At 46.7% G+C, this 23,311-nt stretch overlaps 1 protein-coding gene and 2 long non-coding RNA genes across 4 annotated transcripts in view; 1 reads left to right on the top strand and 2 right to left on the bottom strand.

Annotated features, from left to right (window-relative positions):
* PSTPIP2 (proline-serine-threonine phosphatase interacting protein 2) overlaps positions 1-17,896 on the bottom strand; it is a 66,535-nt gene extending 48,639 nt beyond the window's left edge. Inside the window, exon 1 of one of the 2 annotated variants that reach the window (XM_083403111.1) lies at positions 17,742-17,896. In XM_083403111.1, the coding sequence (XP_083259237.1) occupies positions 17,742-17,813 (72 nt within the window). In that variant the 5' untranslated portion in view covers positions 17,814-17,896. Of the gene's footprint in view, positions 1-10,931; positions 11,107-17,741 lie in introns of those variants that run through there. The other variant, XM_083403112.1, reaches the window with a different exon arrangement.
* On the top strand, positions 14,023-17,029 carry LOC310659630. The gene is made up of 2 exons (XR_014502885.1): positions 14,023-14,110; positions 16,593-17,029. It is a non-coding gene; the product is annotated as an uncharacterized lncRNA (long non-coding RNA).
* Positions 17,897-21,252: 3,356 nt separating the features above from the next.
* Positions 21,253-23,311, bottom strand: part of LOC310659634 — a 43,497-nt gene continuing 41,438 nt past the window's right edge. The window contains exon 2 of the long non-coding RNA XR_014502889.1: positions 21,253-21,473. This is a non-coding gene — a long non-coding RNA (uncharacterized lncRNA). The remainder of the gene's footprint in view (positions 21,474-23,311) is intronic.

The following is a 23,311-nucleotide window of genomic DNA, read 5'->3' as shown; positions in this document are numbered from 1 at the left end:
TGGTGCTGGAGGAGACTCTTGAGAGTCCCATGGACTGCAAGAAACCTATCCATTCTTAAGGAAATCAGCCCTGAGTGCTCACTGGAAGGACAGATCCTGAAGCTGAAGCTCCAATACTTTGAGAAGAGAAGACTCCCTGGAAAAGACACTGATGTTGGGAAAGATGGAGGGCACAAGGAGAAGGGGACGACAGAGGGTGAGATGGTTGGACAGTGTTCTCGAAGCTACCAGCATGAGTTTGACCAAACTGCGGGAGGCAGTGGAAGACAGGAGTGCCTGGCGTGCTCTGGTCCAGGGGGTCACGAAGAGTCGGACACGACTAAACAACAACAACTTTGGGTCCCCAGTTGTTGTGGGACTACAACTCCCATCATCCCAGTGGTCAGGGATGTTGGGAGTTGTAGTCCAACAACCCCCCTTGCTTCTGTATCCAAGAAGTGACCGTCAATGTAACAGTATGTTAACCTGTTGATTTGGCATTTCAAATTGTTTTATGTGCAAATCGCCTCAAGACAGCGGTTTAAAAGCCGATTAACACACCAGCTGCACTAGCAATAAACAAGAGCAACCGCTCGCCCACCATCTTGCTGTGTCCCAAAGTCCCACTTTCTGAGAGCAAACCTCCAGTTGCACTTTCACAAGCACCATTTTTGCAAGGCAAAGAGAGACAGGGAGAAGTTGGCGAGGAAGGAGGAAGTGACAGACGCCGTTTAAAAAGGGCGAGGGAAGAAAGCAATGCGGTCGCCGGCTGCTGGCCCTCTACATCCCCAGCCATAGCATGCATTGAAAACTAAACTCATTTATCACGGCGTAAAGCTTCATGGGCTGCTGTCCTGTGTAGTGGTTAAGAGCGGTAGTCTCGTAATCTGGGGAACCGGGTTCGCTTCCCCGCTCCTCCACATGCAGCTGCTGGGTGACCTTGGGCCACTCACACTTCTCTGAAGTCTCTCAGCCTCACTCACCTCACAGAGTGTTTGTTGTGGGGAGGAAGGGAAAGGAGAAGGTTAGTTGCTTTGAAACACCTTCCGGTAGTGATAAAGCGGGATATCAAATCCAAATCACAGGTCGAAGGCACAGTCCTCAGTTGCAGGAACACCACTTACAAACCCGGCAGGCAGGATAATAATAATAATAATAATAATAATAATAATAATACAGTGGTACCCTGGGTTACATACGCTTCAGGTTACATACACTTCAGGTTACACTCTGCTAACCCAGAAATAGTGCTTCAGGTTAAGAACTTTGCTTCAGGATGAGAACAGAAATCATGCTCCGGCAGGGCAGCAGCAGCGGGAGGCCCCATTAGCTAAAGTGGTGCTTCAGGTTAAGAGCAGTTTCAGGTTAAGTACAGACCTCCGGAACGAATTAAGTACTTAACCCGAGGTACCACTGTAATTTATTATTTGTACCCCGCCTATCTGGCTGAGTTTCCCCAGCCACTCTGGGTGGCTTCCAACAAAGACCAAAAATACACTAAAATGGTGAGCCACAAGCTCAGAGGGATGAACAAGTGTAAAAGGCCATGACAATTCAGCTGCAATTCACAGAAGCACAGTGACCCTTTGCAGGCAAGAATGATGGGCAATAAAGCCGTAAACTTGGCAATGCAGAGATAATAAACGTATGCAGTGCAGCAGGGCAGGAAACGGTTGCTCAACAGGTAGTCACCAATCTGTCAATGAAACCCATGGATTCCTCAAACAGGCACCTCCTCAAACACACCTTTTCTCTCAACCAGAGCCGGTCCACCCATTCACCTGGCCAAGGCAGCTGCCTCGGGCGGCAGGCTGGGGACAGCCCAGAGGGGCGGCCGATCTAGAAAGACAGGGCAATCCTTGAGTGCTGTTTCCTCAAGTCACCTCCAGTGGCCTCTTCAGCAGAGTAGGAATTAACTAAAGTTTAAATAATAATAATAATAATAATAATAATAATAATAATAATAATAATAATAATATTTATACCCCACCCTCCCCCGCCAGAGCCGGGCTCAGGGCAGCTAACACCAGTAAAATTACAGTAAAAACATAATGGGGGGGGGGATTTAAAATACAGGTCAAAATGCAGTTTAAAAAGCAGCCTCATTTTAAAAGTAGCCGATAGATCAAAACCATAAGGGGAGGGAAAACATAAGGCCAGCCGGAACAGCTCTGTCTTACAGGCCCTGAGGAAAGATGTCAAGTCCCGCAGGGCCCTAGTCTCTTGTGATAAGTAGTTGCAACAGACGGGGCGAACCAAGAAAACGTGAGAAAAAGAGGAGACAAAAGGAACCATGGAAGGAGAGGATGGGAAGGTCAGCTGAGGAATGCTTTCTGGTTTTCTGTTTGTTTTTTGGATATCCTAACATTGTTTTTTTTTCTATTTCAGAGTTGTTGTCTCCTTTGCTTCTTGCGTCATTTCTGTTTATCTCTTTGATATGGAATTGTATCAGAAGCACAGATAGAGAGAAACAAAACAGGCTGGGATGGCTTCTGCCAACTGGGGATGTCTCGCTCAAAACGGGACAGTTGTGGCATATGGAAGGAGCACGGGCGCCATTTTCTGGTTTGGCTCACACAGCCAAAGATCCTGGACCAGCCCTGCTCTCAACAGATAAAAGGTAAAGGGACCCCTGATCATTAGGTCCAGTCGTGACCGACTCTGGGGTTGCGACGCTCATCTTGCTTTATTGGCCGAGGGAGCTGGCGTACAGCTTCCGGGTCATGTGGCCAGCATGACTAAGTCGCTTCTGGCGAACCAGAGAAGCACACGGAAACGCCGTTTACCTTCCCGCCAGAGCGGTACCTATTTATCTACTTGCACTTTGACGTGCTTCCGAACTGCTAGGTTGGCAGGAGCTGGTACTGAGCAACGGGAGCTCACCCCATGTGGGGATTCGAACCGCCAACCTTCTGATCCGCAAGTCCTAGGCTCTGTGGTTTAACCCACAGCGCCACCCGTGTCCCTGAAGCGCAGATAAAGAGAAACAAAACAGGCTGGGGTGGCTTCTGCCAATTGGGGATGTCTCGCTTGAAACGGGACAGTTGTGGCCTATGGGAGGAGTCGTGGGCGCCATTTTCTGGTTTGCCTCAAACGGCCAAAGGTCCCGAACCAGCTCTGCTCTCAGCGGGTGTGTGGCTGTGATTATGCATTAGCTGAGATGTCCTCTAGTTCCATTTTTAAGCAATGAGGCACTTGGGTTTCCCCCCAAACCTCGCAAGGCACTTCCTAATATAATGGTGAACTGTATCTGCCCCCCCCCCCGACAGGAAGGGCACTGCTCCTCTCCTCAGTCTGAAACGTGGAGTTTTTCTTTCTCCTTCCTAAATACTTCCTTCATATTTCGCAAACCAGGGTTTCCTCCTCTCTCACACACGCACATGCCAAGCAAGTCGATATCTGCCTCTTGTTTCCATTTCTGTCAGCTGTCACCACCTGCGTCTGCTATTAGCACGAGTGCCACAGCGTTTGTTATTTTTAACCCGCCTCAGTCAGTAGGTGCTGTACGGTAAGTGCATGCCAAAGGAACAAATTCTTCCCACGGGTTTTCAGCCTGAAAAGGCAAAGCGACAGGAGGAAATGGAAAGAGGCGGAAAGAAGGCAAAGGTGGGAGCGGTTGCAAAGAGAGGCACCCTCTTCGTGTGGTGTTGAAATCATAAAATCGTAAAGTCGGAAGGGACCCCGAGGGTCATCTAATCCAACCCCCGGCAATGCAGGAATCTTGAACCCATGACCCATGAGATTAAGAGTCTCATGCTCTACCGACTGAGCTGATTGCAAGGAGCTGATTTCCATCAGGAGAAGGGGAGCTCTGGGGAGCAGGGGCAGCAAGGAGGGAGGTATGCAATACAGCAGGGGTGTGTCTCTTGTTACCAAGGGCTCGCTTGGACAAAAAGTAAAGACACCAACCAGAGTAAATTGGAGCAAATCAGCAGCCTGTGGGCTTGGCCTTTATTGAACTGTTGCAGCAGGGTGTTACCCTCACTCGCAAGAGAGGAAAGACCCAGAAAATGGTGTACAAGACCTTATAAAAACTTTTGAAATTCCCCTCCTCTAGGTCAAGCCCACCCCCAGAAACATCATGCATATATTACAGAAAGGAGGGGTTGAGGGAGGAGTTGTGGTGGTAACCTGAGTGTCCTGTCACCTGGCTGGTTCCCCTCTTTCCCCCCCTCATGAGTCATTTTCTGAAGACAAAAGGTAGTCGCAGTTTCCTGCCCCCTGAGGGAACCCCGAGGGAAGATCCGATCACTGTCCTCTGCCGAATCCACTCCCATATGCAAGTTCTTTGTGATCCTGATTGTCCTCTGTCTGGGATCATCAGGGTTGGCATAGCAACTGGGCAGGGCTCCTGTGGATGTGCTGGGATGGTGAAGGGATTATGGCGCCCTGTATCAAACCTTCCCTATTCTGTAGTCTTTCCCTCATGGAGTAAAATAAAAGTGGAACAGTGCAAATTTGATGTATGGTTGATTTTCTATGAATTTATAAGAGAAGTGTAGCGTATGTAGTGTGTGAGTGTGTGTGTGTGAAGTTTGTACAAACTGAATGATTGGGGGGGGGGTTCCTGCTACACTCTGAACTTGGGGTACATCGGGCATATTTAGAATTTAGAGGGTGTGACATGGACTGCCGGGAGTTGTAGTCAAACACTTCTGGAGGGTGCTATGTTAGCAAAGGCTGGACTAGGAGATTAAGAGAAGCTGCTGAAGAAGAAAAGAAGAAGAGTTTGGATTTGATATCCCGCTTTCTCGCTACCCTAGGGAGTCTCAAAGCGGCCAACATTCTCCTTTTCCCTTCCTCCCCCACAACAAACACTCTGTGAGGTGAGTGGGGCTGAGAGACTTCAGAGAAGTGTGACTAGCCCAAGGTCACCCAGCAGCTGCATGTGGAGGAGCGGGGAATCGAACCCGGTTCACCAGATTACGAGTCTACCGCTCTTAACCACTACACCACATAGGTGTACTCCTTGCAGATCAGAAATGTTAGTTAGGGCTGTAGCTCAGTTGTAGAGCATCTGCTTTGCATGCAGAAGACTCCAGGTTCAATCCCAGGCATCTCTGGGGAATGACAGCTCACTCATCATCAAAGCAGTGGGCGGGGTTTGTGACCTGTGCATAGCTGTCAACCTTTCCCTTTTCTTGTGAGGAATCCTTTGATAGCTATGGGCCTGTGCCTGGGTGACACCCACTTTGCTTGCTGGCCGTCGCCCCGCCCCCTCCCCAGTTGCCCAATCAGCTGCCGGCTGGGGGGCGGAGCAAGGGCCAGGTAGGGCAGACTCCAGTCGACCATCTCTTTAGTCGGTCCTTTTCCCAGAATTGCTTTGGGGCAGGCCTAGATGTTGGGGGCAGGACAATGAAGGTCGCAACAGTAGAAAGTGATATGCAAGCCCCCTCAAAGCACTTGAGGATATACTGTTATGTACTGAAGTTCTCAGCCTGGGCCAGCAGGGGGATACTAGCTTTCACTCAGGTCCACATATGCAAATAAGGAATCGAAGATCAATTGGAAATTCACAAATTGTTACACAATTAGAGAGAACTTTCAAAAAAATGCAACATCGATGGTATCTAACACCATGGAAGCTTTCAAAAATGTATAAAAATGTATCAAGTAATTGTTGGAGATGCGGAGTCTCAGGAACTTTCTACCATATGTGGTGGATATGTAGGAAAATACAGGTATTCTGGGAGAGTATCCATGCAGAACTACAAAAAATGCTAAAGATCTCTTTCAATAAAAAACCAGAGGCCTACCTCCTGGGAATAACAGATTTGGATCTTCCACAAAAGAGGAAGGGTATCTTTTTATATGTGATGGCAGCAGGAAGAGTTCTGATCGTGGCAAAATGGAAGAGTAATGACATCCCCTCTATTCAAGATTGGATCCAAAAGCTGACAGAATATGCTGAATTAGATGGTTTATCAGAAAAAATAAAGAATAAATCAAAACAGGAATTTGTTTCTAAATGGGAGGTTTTTAAAGAATATCTGAAACATAAATATAGTTTAAATTCTGTTGCAGCATTCGAGGAACTTCAGTAATAGTTGTAAGGTAGATATAAGAAATTAGATTTAATGAGAATAAGTTTAATTATAAAAAAAAATGTGTATTGGCAATAAGTAATATGAATTTGAAGTATGGAATAGACGGGAGGTTGGGTCTTTAGTGTTAAGACCAATAGATGTTTTATTGTTTGCTAAGAATATTATGTGTCTATGGTTATTTTTGTAATTTGTGTATAATTTGGTATTTGTGTTTTTTGTTTGTTTGTTTTTCTTGTTGTATAAATAAAAAACTTTAAATTTTTTAAAAAAGGAATCGAAAGTGACGTTCAGTGATTGGATAGTTACAGAAAATGGTTAATGTTGCGTTCTACTGGAGTTCTATATAAGCAGGCTGGCTGAACCCTTCAGTTCAGTTCTGTTCTGGCCTGTGAATAAACAAGAGCTGTTTGAAGAATCGCTGTGCTGTCTGATATGTTCACCCACAACTTAACATATACAGAGTTTGTATCCCAAGGATCCACACTTGGCAGCTTCCCCCTGATGTTTCTGGCCAGTTTTACCAGTTCCTGCTTCTTCCAGAGAATCCTGGGAACTGTAGTTTTGTAAAGGGCGCCGCAAGTTGAAAGGAGACTCCCCTGTTCCCCTCCCAGAGGCATAATTCCCAGAGTTCTCTGGGAAGAGGGATTGGTTTAAACAGAGAGTCCAGAAGGTTGGCCTTCAAGAGGCTCTCCCGCTGTGTGATCCTAAACTCTGGGAGTCAAGGTCCGTTGTCTGTCTTTGCTACTATGTGAATATGCAGGATGCGAAATCGTACAAGCGATTTTTGTGTGTGTCCAATTGCTGCGTCCTTAAATCTTTCACTGTTTCTCTGGTCTGTAGCCTTTTCTGAATTCCTGGCTTTGTAAATCCATTGAGGCACCACTTGCATTGTACATTTACAGTGGTAACCTCAGGTTACATACGCTTCAGGTTACAGACTCCGCTAACCCAGAAATAGTAGCTCAGGTTAAGAACTTTGCTTCAGAATGAGAACAGAAATTATGTTCCGGCGGCGCGGCGGCAGCAGGAGGCCCCATTAGCTAAAGTGGTGCCTCAGGTTAAGAACAGTTTCAGGTGAAGAACGAATTAAGTATTTAACCTGAGGTACCACTGTATAGCAGTATTATCCCACTTTAAATGGTCATGACTTCCTCCCCAAAAATCCTGGAAACTGTGGTTTGTTTGGGCTGCTGAGAGTTGTTAGGAGACCACCCCGTTCCCCTCACAGAGCAATGATTCTCAAAGTGGTTGAGTATACCTGAAGGAGCATCTCCACCCCCTTCGTTCTGCCCGGACGCTGAGGTCCAGTGCTGAGGGCCTTCTGGCGGTTCCCTCACTGTGAGAAGCCAAGTTTCAGGGAGCCAGGCAGAGGGCCTTCTTGGTGGTGACGCCTGCCCTGTGGAACGCCCTCCCATCAGATGTCAAAGAGATAAACAACTACCTGATATTTAGAAGACATCTGAAGTTTTTAATGTGTGACATTTTAATGTATTTTTAATCTTTGTTAGAAGCCGCCCAGAGTGGCAGGGGAAACCCAGCCAGATGGGTGGAGTACAAATAATAAATTATTATTTATTATTATTATCAGTTCATAAGGGAGGGGGAAAGAAAACCCTCCAAAATCCACAGTTAGACAATAACTTAGGATCAACCAAACGGCTGTTTGGTTGGGATTGGGCTGCTTGCCACTATGGTACACCAGCTTAGAGAGGAGGAGAAAAATAAGATTCTAAAGCAAATGGAACAGAATCGGAACAGAATCATTCCTATTAGGATAGCTAGAAGGAAAATGCCAGTGTTCACTGTATAAATTTAGTGCATCCCAGAAATGCATTTATCAAATAAGATAATAGCTGCAAGTCAGAGAAGGAGGTTGGCATTGGCTAATTAAAAAAAGAAAGATATATACCGCTATTCCAGCTTGCGTGAACTGAGAGTTCTTCATTACTAATCACAGAAACTTTTGGCCTATCTCTGGACAATTTGACGGTGCAAGGGAAGCACTCTGCACATGCTCATGGCCATTACAACAACTGATGAGCCAAGGCCAAATCCTGGTATTCTGAACAATGTGAAGAGCTCCACAAAAAATCTCTCAAAACAGGCTGAAAGGGCTTTAAAATAGCAAATGAAATTCAGCGTAAGCAAATGTAAACTGATGCATTTTAGGGAGAGAGAAAAAACCACCTCTAACTTGATATATATGGTAGCAAGCTCTGAAATAGTGGTGGCTGACCAGAAGATAGACCTTGGGGGGGGGGGTCATACCAGGCACCTTAAATAAAGTGCCAAGCCAGTGTGCAGCAGCTGTAGATAAGAAAACTCCTTTTTTATGAATAATTAGGAATGGGCAGGAACATAAAATGCAAATCTATGATATAACCACAGTTCTGGTCACTGTGCCTCGAAATGGATATTGTAGAGCTTAAAAAGATTCCAAAATCAGCAACCGAAATGCTCAAGAAGGGACTGGAGCAATTCCCCTATGAGGAAGGATTACAACATCTGGGACTTGGTGGTTTTTTAAAAGCTGAGCAAAAGGCGGGGGAGACACGAGAGGAGTCTATAAAATTATGAATGGTGTGAAGAAAGTAGAAACATTTTTTTTCTCACTCTCTATAACTTTAGAACTTGGGAATGGTCCCATGCAACAGAATGGAGAAAAGCTTTCCTCCCTCTTGCATAACTGAGGAACTCATAGAAATCCAAAGAAGTTCATAGAATCATAGAGTTGGAAGAGACCACGAGGGCCATCGAGTCCAACCGCCTGCCAAGCAGGAAACAGAGCACTCCTGACATATGGTTGTCAAGCCTCTGCTTAAGACCTCCAAAGAAGGAGACTCCACCACACTCCTTGGCAGCAAATTCCACTGTCGAACAGCTCTTACTGTCAGGAAGTTCTTCCTAATGTTTAGGTGGAATCTTCTTTCTTGTAGTTTGGATCCATTGCTCCGTGTCCGCTTCTCTGGAGCAGCAGAAAACAACCTTTCTCCCTCCTCTATGTGACATCCTTTTATATATTTGAACATGGCTATCATATCACCCCTTAACCTCCTCTTCTCCAGGCTAAACATGCCCAGCTCCCTTAGCCGTTCCTCAGAAGGCATCGTTTCCAGGCCTTTGACCATTTTGGTTGCCCTCCTCTGGACACGTTCCAGTTTGTCAGTGTCCTTCTTGAACTGTGGTGCCCAGAACTGGACACAGTACTCCAGGTGAGGTTGGAAAATCAAGGGCAGTTGAATGTCGGAAGATCAAGGGCAGACCAGAGGATGTTTTGCACCCAACACAGAGTTAAATAAACCATGGAATTCAATCCCTCAAGAAGAAGAGAAGAGTTTGGACTTCATATCCCGCCTTTCACTCCCCTTTCACTCCTGTATAGGCCAAGGGAGCTGGTGTACAGCTTCCGGGTCATGTGGCCAGCATGACTAAGCCGCTTCTGGCGAACCAGAGCAGCGCACGGAAACGCCATTTACCTTCCCGCCAGAGCGGTACCTATTCATCTACTTGCACTTTGACGTGCTTTCGAACTGCTAGGTTGCCAGGAGCAGGGACCGAGCAACGGGAGCTCACCCCGTCGCGGGGATTTGAACCACCGACCTTCTGATCAGCAAGTCCTAGGCTCTGTGGTTTAACCCACAGTGCCACCTGCGTTCCTTTCACTCCCCTTAAGGAGTCTCAAAGCAGTTAACAATCTCCTTTTCCCTTCCTCCCCCACAACAAACACTCTGTGAGGTGAGTGAGGCTGAGAGACTTCAGAGAAGTGTGACTAGCCCAAGGTCACCCAGCTGCATGTGGAGGAGCGGGGAAGTGAACCTGGTTCACCAGATTACGAGTCCACCGCTCTTAACCACTACACCATAATGGCTCCCAAGCTATCTCTCAAGAGGCGACAGTGGCCACCGACAATGGATGGTTAGGCAAATTCATGGAGGAGAAGGCTAAAAATGGCTAAGTTCCGCCTCTTGCTCCAAAGGCATTGTGCCTCTCAATATCAGTTGCCTGGAATCGTGAATGCTGTTGCACTGAGGTCTGTCATGCAGGCTTCCCACTGGCTGGCCACTGTGAGAACAGGATCATCATCTGGACTGGCACACCTCTCTGTTGAGAGCCTGGAGAATGAGCAGGAAGAGGCAGGCAGAAAAAGGAAGAGACTCAGAAGGAAAGCAGAGCATTTAAGGACAGGGAGGGACCAGAAACAGGCAGAAACAGCCGCTGCTCAATCCAGACCCTGCACAGACCAAACACACAACCAACGCACAGGTTACAGCCTGGTGCCGATAATGCCAAGGTTGCAGGTTCGATCCTCGCAGGGGGCAAATTCACACATTTCAGGGGATTGGTCTAGAGACGACCCTCAGGGTCCCACCCAGTTCTGTGACTCTATGTATCCATGCAACACCCTAAAGCTCAGCACAAATTCGCTGTGGCACGCTTTTCTGGGACCAAGGTCCATTTCCTTAGCTCTCACCTGCACAAAATAAAACTTTTAAGCCGCGATAATTGCTTACAACCTTCCAGCTGGGACAAGACGCTTCGCTCGAGGCGCCACACAGGGCGAAAACCAGCCTCTAGGTAGGACCTCGACTCGCCTTTTGAGTCTCCCAAACAGCCCTTGCGCCTTTAAGAGCTGCCCGGAGGGAGCAATTGCGCCAGCTGCGCTTCCCCTCCACCGCCGCACACAGACACAAAAACAGCTGCATCGCCAGGAGGACCCGCGCACCTGGAGAGAGATTCGCCCTTAGAGGCGCAGGGTCTGCGCATTGCATCCGTGCAGCTTTGCTGCAGGTATGCGAACGCCCCCCTCTCCCCAACCCCTTATAACTAAGCCTTAAAGGAGAGGTGTGGGTGTCTAACTTTTCCTTCCAGAGGCCGGACGCGCTCCCACGCTTTCTCCCCTCTCACCCAGAAGTTGTCCTTGAAAAGCGTCTCCCGCATGGTGGCTGCAACAGGTTAGATTCCCCACCTCTTCTGCCAGGTGCGCAAAAAGTGCCCAGGCTGCTGTTGCTGCTGCTGCTGCCCGGCCGAGCTGCTCCACGCAAGTTCCTCAATTCTCCGTGCCTTCTCACCCCCCCCCCACTCCCTTCCCTGCTTCCCTTTTCTGCTGGGTCTTAAAGCCGGTGCACGCGCAAAAAGAAAAGAAAAAAGGAACCCATTCTTCCCCTCTGAATTGGACAAAAGGGGAAGGGCTGGGGATGGTTAGGCCCCTGAGATGGAGTTGGTGCCCGCTAGCAAAATGCCTTTAAAAAGTTGTGCAGAAGGTGGGGGAAATTCACAGAGCACCTTAAAGATCGCTGTGAAGCTTTAAAGACGTCAGCAGGATTGCTATAGCACTTACCTGTATACAGTAATGTAATAAGGTTTAAGTTAAAAGTGGATATAAAATGAATTTGAAGAATGTAGGTAATTAGATGCAGTAGAAACAACAGATAAATATTGGGAACCGGGGTGGGGGCTGGGAAAGTCCGGATATTCAAGTAATCCCAGATGTGTAAAAAGTTGGAAATGTTTTAAATGGAAATACCACTGTTGAAAAATGGAATTAAAAAAAAGAAAAGTAGAAGGATTTCTCTCTGTGTGTAGCTTCTCATAGAGGGCTAAGAAATGCATGTTCAAATTTCCTCTTTTTTGCACAAATTGTAAAAAAAAAAAAAAGGAGTTTGAGGCTTTTCCTTGACTTGGGGGAGGGGTAATCTGAGAACTACTCCAGAGCACAGACAGTGCCATCCTTTTATATGTGGTTACTCAAAAATGACTTGAGTTCAATGGGGTATTAATAATAATTATAGTTGTTATTTTATTTTGCCCAGCCTTCACCCAAAGGTCTCAGGGCAGGTTACAATTAAAACACGATGTTTTAATTGGGGGGTGGGGAGGGGGGAGGCTTGTTCCCAACAATCGTGTACATGATCTTAAATTTCACAAGTCAGGTTAAAGAGGTCCAAAATAAAGCTGCATATTCACTATACATTTAAAACACCCACCCCAAGAACCTTGGGAATTGTAGTTCACTCCTCAAAGAACTATACTTCCCAGTAACTTTAACAAATTTGCAGCAACTGGTCCCAATAAATTTATGCTATGCATATTTATAACTCAGAGCAAAACCTTATAAGTCTGATGACGTGGACTATAGTCTATAAAGGTTTATAGGATAATTTGTTCGTCTTTTAACATATCGCAGAAGTTTCTTGTTTTGCTGCAAAACCTTTGATGCAAATCTTTACCATGTTTACTCAGATGTTAACCCCCATTGATTTCAGTGGGCTTTACTACCAAGAAAGCAGGTTTGGATTATATAGATATAAGTTTGTGGTAGAACTGTAAGGTAAAGGTAAAGGGGACCCCTGACCGTTAGGTCCAGTTGTAGCCGACTCTGGGGTTGTGGCGCTCATCTCGCTTTATTGGCCGAGGGAGCCGGCGTACAGCTTCCGGGTCATGTGGCCAGCATGACTAAGCCGCTTCTGGCAAACCAAAGCAGCGCAGGGAAATGCCGTTTACCTTCCTGCCAGAGCAGTACCTATTTATCTACTTGCACTTCATGCTTTTGAACTGCTAGGTAGGCAGGAGCAGGGACCGAGCAATGGGAGCTCACCCCGTCACGGGGATTCGAACCGCCGACCTTCTGATCAGCAAGCCCTAGGCTCTGTGGTTTAACCCACAGCGCCACCCGCATCCTAGGTTAGAACTGTAGTTTACCGCTAAGAGAGAAAGAGTTCCCAGCGACTTTAACAAACTACAATTCCCATAATTTGTTGATAGAAGCCATGTGCCTTAAATGTATTATGTGGTATTTGTCCTGAGAGTGATAATGCATGTAGCATTGGACCGTACAGCTGCAATCCTTAGGTACACTCTTGGGAGTAATGGAAATGGAAATTCATTTGGAGTAATGGCAAGGCAGCACTCCTGCACACACTTACTTGCGAGTAAGCCACATTGAACTCTGATTTACTTCCAAATAAGCATTGTTTGCTGCAGGTCCTAAAGGCACTACTTCCTTGAATGCAAAGGTTGTTTAGACTCAACATGGTTAGGGTGGGACTGTTAAGATTGTGGTCTTTTTGGTGTAGTTCTGATTGATAGGTGGCAAACATTCAACAGGTGGAGCTCTCCGTTACTATTGCCCAGGAAAAGGCTGCATCGGTTGAATTTCCATGTGATTCACAGATAGAGGAGCCCTGTCAGACAAAAAAGGTGGCAACGCTGTGCTTAGCAACAGAAGCTTTATTTAGGAGCAGAGGTGAGTTGGGGAGGATCAGCTGGCGTGTTGGCGAGATCAGGGAACATTTGCAGGTGCTAATTAACTCCAGTTTTCAAGAGTTGCTTGTTACACACAAAACACTTTCAGACGCAGTAGATTGTGGGAAGAAGAGGTGCTGTGCTCTGAAGGAAGAATGGTTTCTGACAAGGGTATGCAGTTAAGAGAAACCAGAAGCCTGTGATTTTCACAATTGCTTATCCCAGGTTGAAAAGGAAAAAGTATTTTTTTAAAAACCATGCTGACCTTGCTGGCCAAATGCAAAAGGAGAAATGGTTCCATCCCACCCCTTTTAAAATTCTAGAAGAAACACAATTTGAGCCAGTCTAGCTTCTCAGGCAAGGCTCAGAAAAGCTGCCCTTGCTTATTTTTCCTCTTTGTCAATCATATTTAGTGTATTTTTTTAAATCCCACCCACCTTCTCGCCAAGCATGAAGTAGCACACATAGTTCTCTTCGTGTTACCCTCACAATAACCCTGCGAGGTAGGCTGGCCTGTGAGATGAGCAGCAAAGGTCTGCCCGTGAATGCCATGGCTGAGTGGAGATTTGAATCCAGGGCTCCCTGGTCGTTGTTTGAGACTCTTAACTGCTACGTAACCACCCCCATCGTTCAGCCCGGACATTGAGGTCCAGCCTCAATGCATCTTTCTGCAGAATATTCACTGCGAAAGGGGGTTCTGTTGGGCTGCATTTGAAAGTTGATTGACCTTTTCGATAATGTCTGTGGGATTCTCAAAAACAGAGTCTGAGCACTACAGCAGTCTCCCCACCTGTGATTCCCAGCCACTGGTATTCCAAAGCATTACTGCCTCTAGCAATGAGGTAAAACATAGCCATCAGGTTTAGTCTCATCCTGCACAAATTTGTCTAATCCTCTTTGAAAGCCATCCACATTTGTGGCCGTCTCCTGTGGAAGTGAGTTCCAGAGTTTAGCACTGCAAGATGAAGGCCTGTATTTGTAGGAAGTACCGTGGTACCTCAGGTTACAGACGCTTCAGGTTACAGAATTTGTCCATTTTTTTACCCAGACATTTAATGCAGGTTTCCACTAATTCCTTCAACTTTATAGTTTTGCACAAAGACTTGTCACACTTGCTTTGTGGTTGTTTTTTTTTTTTTACTGTTTGCTATACAGTGGTACCTCGGGTTACAAACGCTTCAGGTTTCAGACTCTGCTAACCCAGAAGTAGTACCTCAGGTTAAGAACTTTACTTCAGGATGAGAACAGAAATCGTGTGGCGGCGGCAGAGCGGCAGCGGGAGGCCCCATTAGCTAAAGTGGTACCTCAGGTTAAGAACGGACCTCCAGAACAAATTAAATTCTTAACCTGAGGTACCACTGTAAAGTGCCCAGATGTCCCCCCCTCTTTTTTTCCTTTTAAGTAAAAGCTGAAAACTTTGCGATGGTGAAGTTCCGTCTTGAGAAACAATAGTGACCGGCTCATGAATAGATAGAAGTATTTTTAAGGCTGCCTTTCATGGCATAAAACCCTCACAAAGCAGCTCATGAGACATAAAAATACAAAACAATATATATATATATATATATATATATATATATATATATATGATAAAACAACTGTTCAAAGCACCACAAGCTGACAGCAGATAAAATGATTAAAGGCTGTATTTGCAAGTACCGGTAAACCACCCACGACTGGAACATGGAAATCACAGGAGCATTTCTTATGCAAAGTTTGCAACGAGAGGCATCGCAATCAAACAACGTGTCAGATGCTGCTGGCAGAAAATGAAGACTCCACCTGTTCTCCCGGTTTGCCTGGCCTGACAAGAGTTACTAAAAATACAGCTGAACAATGAGGAAGGTCGGACAGGACAATCACCTAGTTTGTTTCCAGGTTATGACAGTAAGAATGCATACAAGAGGAAGTCCCAAGCGCACAAACACACCCTCTCTGTTGCCGATAACTCAACCTCAGGAGGAATGCTTCCAAAGAGGGGTCAGCAACTAGAAGCCCTCAAGACTAATCCGTCCTCCCACGAGGGATGGGCACGTTACTTTACCACATTGCCAGCCCAGAAGCCAAAGAGGGTTCTATAGTAAGTGCTGTCCTTTTGCATCAGAAGTTGTCTGCAGAAAGCTGAAGAACAGTGGTAAGGTAAAGGTAAAGGGACCCCTGACCATTAGGTCCAGTCGTGACCGACTCTGGGGTCATCTCGCTTTATTGGCCGAGGGAGCCGGCGTACAGCTTCCGGGTCATGTGGCCAGCATGACTAAGCCGCTTCTGGCGAACCAGAGCAGCGCACGGAAACGCCGTTTACCTTCCCGCTGGAGTGGTACCTATTTATCTACTTGCACTTTGATGTGCTTTCGAACTGCTAGGTTGGCAGGAGCAGGGACCGAGCAACGGGAGCTCACCCTGTCGCGGGGATTCAAACCGCCGACCTTCTGATTGGTAAGTCCTAGGCTCTGTGGTTTAACCCACAGTGCCACCCGCATCCCTGTAGTACAGTGGTACCTCTGGTTACAAACTTAATCCGTTCTGGAGGTCCGTTCTTAACCTGAAACTGTTCTTAACCTGAAGCACCACTTTAGCTAATGCGGCCTCCTGCTGCTGCCGCGCTGCCAGAGCACGATTTCTGTTCTCATCCTGAAGCAAAGTTCTTAACCCGAGGTACTATTTCTGGGTTAGCGGAGTCTGCAACCTGAAGCTCATGTAACCTGAAGCGTGTATAACCTGAGGTACCACTGTACAAGGGTGTTAAGGCAAGTTCCCATGACCCACCACACAGCTACCCCCAGGTAATCTTGTTCCTGATCAGGCCACTAATATTTTGCTAGCTAAGGGCAGGGAGGCAGATTTCACATGGCTGTAAGCGAATAAGGGGTTTGGTGGCGAACAGCCGGCAAGCTGTGCTTTAGTCCTACTTTGTGTGTGTATGCATGTGTGAACAGGGGGCAAATAACAGTCAGAAAGCTGCTTGCATACCAGTGTCTAAGAGACTGAACCATGAGTCAGGATGTTCCTTGTTGCAAAAGGCCCGATCCTACCCTAAACCAGCGACAGTCTGAAAGCACCCCTAAACAATCACAACAGGCTAACATGAAGCTAACTTAGGAAGAGACAGGCTGCTGGATTGCTCTGGCCGGCAGCATCTCACAGCAGCCCAGGTTGGATATTTAACATTATGAGGTGGCAGAATGGACTGTACAAATCAAACTGCAAGGGAAGAGATCATTTTTATTGGTCCCTTGAGTAAGAAGAACTAGAAGCAGAAAACTAGCCATTTGGGAGAAGCAATTTGCTCTCCCTGCTGTCTCCACTCTATTTTATCTTTTACAGCATTCATAAATTTGATCCGCAAGTGCATTGGAACTGTTCATTCTACCAGAACTTTGCAGCCCAAAAATGGAAATTACCAACAACAGAGGAGTGGCGGACGAAGATGGTTGGTTATGTGGAACTAGCAAAACTGACCGGTAGGATCCAAAATCGGGAGGAAACAAAATTCCAAAAAGATTGGAGTAAATTTATGGAGTGCATAAAATAATAGCTGTAGAAATTAGAAGACTCTGGCGGGACTGAAATAAATCTTACGATGTAGACAGGATTGGATACAATAAGAAACTTTGGCGAAGTAACTGACATAAGAAAACCTGTTGAAGGGAGGGGAGGAAGCCAATGCTCAGCAGAGTGTGGGGAAAGAGTGTGGGTAAATGACTGTTGAATTTTACTGTATTTTGTTTGTATTAAATGAAACGCCAATAAAAAGCATTTACCGTATTTTTTGTTCTATAAGACTCACTTTTTCCCTTCTAAAAAGTAAGGGGAAATGTGTGTGCATCTTATGGAGCGAATGCAGGCTGCGCAGCTATCCCAGAAGCCAGAACAGCAAGAGGGATCGCTGCTTTCGCTGCACAGCAATTCCTCTTGCTGTTCTGGCTTCTGGGATTCAGAATATTTTTTTTCTTGTTTTCCTCCTCCAAAAACTAGGTGCGTCTTATGGTCTGGTGCGTCTTATAGAGCGAAAAATGCCGTACCAAAAAAAGGAAGTGTTCATTCTACCCTGAATCAGGAGTCTACCACCCCATTCTTCTGCATGTTAGATCCCTGAATCAGGAGTCTACCACCCCATTCTTCTGCATGTTAGATCCCTGAATCAGGAGTCTACCACCCCATTCTTCTGCATGTTAGATCCCTGAATCAGGAGTCTACCACCCCATTCTTCTGCATGTTAGATCCAGCCTCAAGCTACATTCTATGCCTGATCTTTTCAGTTGCCTGAACCAGGGATTAAATCTAGGCGGTTGTCTGCCTGCAAAGGATGTGCTTGTCACAAGATTGAAATGCTTTTGCCCAGTCCCTGGAAAATGTCCAAGATGACCCGTGTAAGCCCAAAAGGACCTCTAAGCCAGAACTCACAACAAAGATTTAATACTTCTTCCAAAATCACCTGTGCTTCCTTTCCTTCTCCAACCGCCGCTTTCTTACCTCCTTTGGTAGAGATGTTTCTTTGAAGAGCGTTCTTTCCACTGTAGAAAAAGTATTCCATATTAAATCCATGAGCCTTTCTGTCCTCTTTTCCTTTCTGTCTCTCCTGCACCCAGGGAGGCTCCCTTGCTGTAATGTGCGACTGAGTGTAAGGAACAGACCTGAATGAAACTGGGTGTTCCGGGAGGATTCACCCGCAAGCATCATATTACAGCAAGGAAGTCTATGGAGCAAGACTATGGAGGTGGGGAAAACACCAGCAGGAAGGTGTACTTTCCTGGAAAGTGTCTCCAGAAACCCAGGAAGCTGCACAATTATTGGATTAGTGACATCCCTAAATCCAGGTACAATGTGGGGATGAACACACAAAATGATACCATGGTGGTGGCTGTTATCCCTCTGCTTGAAGAGACAATGGAGTGTGCCTCCAGGGGTGAAGGCAAACCGTTGTGTTAACAGCACCAAAGTGACCTCCCTGGATTAAAAAAAGGTAAAAGACCCCTGGACGCTTTAGTCCAGTCAAAGAAGAAGAAGAAGAAGAGTTTGGATTTGATATCCCGCCTTTCACTCCCTTTAAGGAGTCTCAAAGCAGCTAGCATTCTCCTTTCCCTTCCTCCCCCACAACAAACACTCTGTGAGGTGAGTGGGGCTGAGAGACTTCAAAGAAGCGTGACTGGCCCAAGGTCACCCAGCAGCTGCATGTGGAGGAGCGGAGACGCGAACCCGGTTCACCAGATTACGAGTCCACCGCTCTTAACCACTACACCACACCAACTATGGGATGCAGCGTTAATCTTGCTTCAAGGCCAAGATTAGACCTGTTTAGACCACAGTATCACTCACATCCCTGGGACACAAGCCTGGGCAGTGGCTATGGAGGTTCTGGGTTACCCAGATGAGAAGACCCTCCTCTTGGCCACGCTGATGTGGTCCAAAGGAAAGCAGAAGACGATTTTTGGCAGTAGCTTGGCCGCAGGAGTTGCCAGAAGGAAGAGAACAAAGTGCCATACAACTGTTTTAGGGACTCCAGATTCGCGTAGGGTTTACTCCTTAGCCTTTTCTTCTTGCAAAGATATCCCACAAGGCAGCAGAGGTTTAGCAGGGGCGAAACTAGGCTTTCTTTCACCCGGGTCAAAGACCCAGTTTGGCACACACAAACCCATGCTCATTTGCGTACATACACACACACACACACACACACACACACAGGTTGGTGTTAGGATATTGATGTTCCTAACATCAATATTGATATTGATGTTCCGTTCCACCTAAACAGCTGTTGTATGTCACATGTCTGTTTACATTCCAGCACAGCTTGCTGGGAACTTCCGTTTGTGTATAGCTTTTGCCTTATGCTTCTTGCTCTTGGACATGAAAGAGAGCAGACATGTTTTTCTTTCTCCTGATCTATGCTGAATAAACTGCTTGTAAATATGTTTGACATCTGCCTCTGTCCGCCCTTCCGTCACGAAGAGTTTGTTATTTTTGCTGGCTTGCGTGCTCAGCTTCTGAAGCTCTGAGTCACATTTTTTGATGCAGAGCCGAGGACTGGAGTTCGACTGACTGCCGGTCGGTGGGCTGGAGCCAGCTAGGGGTCTGCCGATTGCCCCCGTTCCCTTGGACGCATCGCAACAGCTGGGAGCCTTAACAGTGCTCCTCTGGCGGCTCTGTCCGGGGCAACCCCCCCCCCCCGCTAGCCCCCCTGTAGGTACAGCACTGGTTTAGGATCAGAATTTTCCTTCTCCAAGGTGGGCTACCTTCCCAAGTTGATAAGTCCCATGTGCTTATCTATCTTCCCTCTACAGCACATGCAGAAGCCGCCTTAAGAAGAGGAGGAGGAGGAGGAGTTTGGATTTGATATCCTGCTTTATCACTACCCGAAGGGGTCTCAAAGTGGCTAACATTCTCCTTTCCCTTCCTCCCCCACAACAAACACTCTGTGAGGTGAGTGGGGCTGAGAGACTTCAGAGAAGTGTGACTGGCCCAAGATCACCCAGCAGCTGCATGTGGAGGAGCGGGGAAGCGAACCCGGTTCACCAGATTATGAGTCCGCTGCTCTTAACCACTACACCACACTGTTGGACCCACTATTGGTCTCGTCTGTTCAATCCACCAGAGCCTGTCTTCACATGCAGGTGAAGTCCCTAACTCACCGAGGATTTGAGACCCATCGGCTACGCTCACCTGGTTTAGCCAGCCAGTCAGAGCCATTCCTGGGGTGTGGCCGCTGTTGCATGCTGACAGCTCCTAGAAGTCACAGGTGAGAGCTGAGTGCACAGTAGGGACCAAAGATGGACAAACTACCCCAGAAGGAGCACATCATGTCCCCCACCAGAGGTACCACTAACACCCTGTAGCATGGCAAAGCAGTTATTTTTCTTAATACCAGGAACAACTCCGCAGTAGTGGTACCTAAGTTTAAGAACAGTCCGGCTTAAGAATGATTCCGTTTACAAACTCTGCAAAACTGGAAATAGTGTCTTGGTTTGAGAACTTTACCTTGGTATAAGAACGGAATCCGAACGGTGGAAAGGCACCAGCGGCAGGAGGCCTCATTAGGGAAAGCGCACCTCAGTTTAAGGAGTTTCAGTTTAAGAACGGACTTCCAGAACGGATTAAGTTTGTAAACCGAGGTATCACTGTACAATGAAATGTTTTATTTGGCCCCGTGTTTATTATAGGGGATACCAAGCCCCCTCTTCCAACAAGATCCAATGGGTGAGCCTTTGGGTCAATCATGTATCTGCGATCTGAACCCTCAGTGTTGGCTTAAAATACCGTATTTTTCGCTCTATAAGACGCACCAGACCACAAGACGCACCTAGTTTTTGGAGGAGGAAAACGAAAAAAAAAATTCTGAATCTCAGAAGCCAGAATAGCAAGAGGGATCGCTGCGCAGCGAAAGCAGCAATCCCTCTTGCTGTTCTGGCTCCTGGGATAGCTGCACAGCCTGCATTCACTCCATAAGACGCACACACATTTCCCCTTACTTTTTAGGAGGGAAAAAGTGAGTCTTATAGAGCAAAAAATATGGTATATTACAATATATTACATCAGGGTTTCGAAAAAGGAGTTGGAAATGTGTGCTCTGGTTGTGCAAGCCACAGCACAGGTGAACAAGATGGAGCACTGGCCTTCCGTCACATACGTGACTTCTGATGAAAGAGGAAAAAGCCATGGGCTAGGAAGGAAACTTTGACTGCTGGGAAATGGAATGTACGTGTCAGGTTTCTTTGAAGGGTGGATGAACTCTGGGGCTTTTCCATGTGTGACTCCTCTAATCTTGTGCCTCTTGATCATCTCCAAAGTTGCTTAAACTGGAGACCTTAAAGCCATTATTTCACTCACACACACCCGATACACCATGCACACATGCTGAGAGGTATGGATTTAATCTCTAGGCAGGGGTTCCTAAAATATGGCTCACGAGCTTCATTCACCTGGTCTGCAGTGTGTCATTGGATTTGTGACTTGAGAGGGAATATCCATCACCTTAAATACTCTTAAATTGTAATTGTATTGCTTCTTTTATTTCTTATATTGCATTTGATATTGAATGGTATGGAATTCTAACACAATAAAATACTATTACAAATCGTCCAGCAATGACTAGGACAGAAAAATCACTAGGTGGTTTGCAAAGACCCTTAGCAATTTTCAAGTGGTCTATGGGGTGGGGAGAAAGTCTGGTCACCATTGCTCTAAGGCCTCATTTGCACATTACAGTAGTACCTCGGGTTAAGTACTGTATTTTTTGCTCTATAACTCACTTTTTCCCTCCTAAAACATAAGGGGAAATGTGTGTGCGTCTTATGGAGCGAATGCAGGCTGCGCAGCTATCCCAGAGCCAGAACAGCAAGAGGGATTGCTGCTTTCACTGCGTAGCGATCCCTCTTGCTGTTCTGGCTTCTGAGATTCAGAATATATTTTTTCTTGTTTTCCTCCTCCAAGAACTAGGTGCGTCTTGTAGTCTGGTGTGTCTTATAGAGTGAAAATACGGTACCAGAGGTCTGTACTTAACCTGAAACTGTTCTTAACCTGAAGCACCACTTTAGCTAATGGGGCCTCCTGCTGCCGCACGCCACCGGAGCACGATTTCTGTTCTCATCCTGAAGCAAAGTTCTTAACCCGAGGTACTATTTCTGGGTTAGTGGAGTCTGTAACCTGAAGCGTATGTAACCCGAGGTACCACTGTACTGGCAGAGTGCTGTTGCATGGGAGATTCCAAACTCCTCTGGTCATGCTGTTGGGGAGTAGGGGAGACTGCTGCCTTCGAACAAGTGTGGGGAACCTGTGGTCCTGGATGAACTGCAATTCCCATTATCCCATACTGAATCATAGAATCATAGAGTTGGAAGAGACCACAAGGGCCTTCGAGTCCAACCCCCTGCCAAGCAGGAAACACCATCAGAGCACTCCTGACATATGGTTGTCAAGCCTCTGCTTAAAGACCTCCAAAGAAGGAGACTCCACCACACTCCTTGGCAGCAAATTCCACTGTCAAACAGCTCTTACTGTCAGGAAGTTCTTCCTAATGTTTAGGTGGAATCTTCTTTCTTGTAGTTTGGATCCATTGCTCCGTGTCCGCTTCTCTGGAGCAGCAGAAAACAACCTTTCTCCCTCCTCTATGTGACATCCTTTTATATATTTGAACATGGCTATCATATCACCCCTTAACCTCCTCTTCTCCAGGCTAAACATGCCCAGCTCCCTTAGCCGTTCCTCATAAGGCATCGTTTCCAGGCCTTTGACCATTTTGGTTGCCCTCCTCTGGACACGTTCCAGTTTGTCAGTGTCCTTCTTGAACTGTGGTGCCCAGAACTGGACACAGTACTCCAGGTGAGTACTGGCTGGGGTTGATGGGAGTTGGGGGTCCAGCAGCACCAGGATGACAACAGGTTGCCCATCACTGCCTTATTAGTTCCCATAGCAGCACATTTCCTGAAAGGCAGGGAGGCTAAGCAAGAAGATCTAGAGTGAGCATGACAATTATTTATGGCCAGATATTGGAAGACCCAAGATCTACCCACCCGGGAAGAATGGCAGATGAAGTTGATGGATTACATGGAAGTGGCGGAAATGACTGGCAGAATCCGAGACCAGGGAGAGGAGTCGGTGGAAGAAGACTGGAAAAAGATTATTTACAGAAATACTGCAAAATTAATGAATGTTAAAATGTTGGAATGAAGTTATATGGCTTTAGTAGAAATGTTATAAGGATTTAAGTATAAATAGATTAATGGAATTTAAAAAGTAAAATAAGGTTCGAATCCCCGCGGCGGGGTGCGCTCCCGTTGTTCGGTCCCAGCGCCTGCAAACCTAGCAGTTCGAAAGCACTCCCGGGTGCAAGTAGATAAATAGGGACCGCTTACTAGCGGGAAGGTAAACGGCGTTCCGTGTGCGGCTCTGGCTCGCCAGAGCAGCGATGTCATGCTGGCCACGTGACCCGGAAGTGTCTTCGGACAGCGCTGGCCCCCGGCCTCTTGAGTGAGATGGGCGCACAACCTTAGAGTCTGTCAAGACTGGCCCGTACGGGCAGGGGTACCTTAACCTTTACCTAAGGAATGGTA

The sequence above is a fragment of the Podarcis tiliguerta genome, assembly GCF_965153285.1.
Source record: "Podarcis tiliguerta genome assembly, chromosome: 11".
In the NCBI taxonomy this organism is placed as follows: Eukaryota; Metazoa; Chordata; class Lepidosauria; order Squamata; family Lacertidae; genus Podarcis; species Podarcis tiliguerta.
Note: the sequence above shows the minus strand (reverse complement) of the source record. Positions and strands in the feature narration are given on the sequence as shown.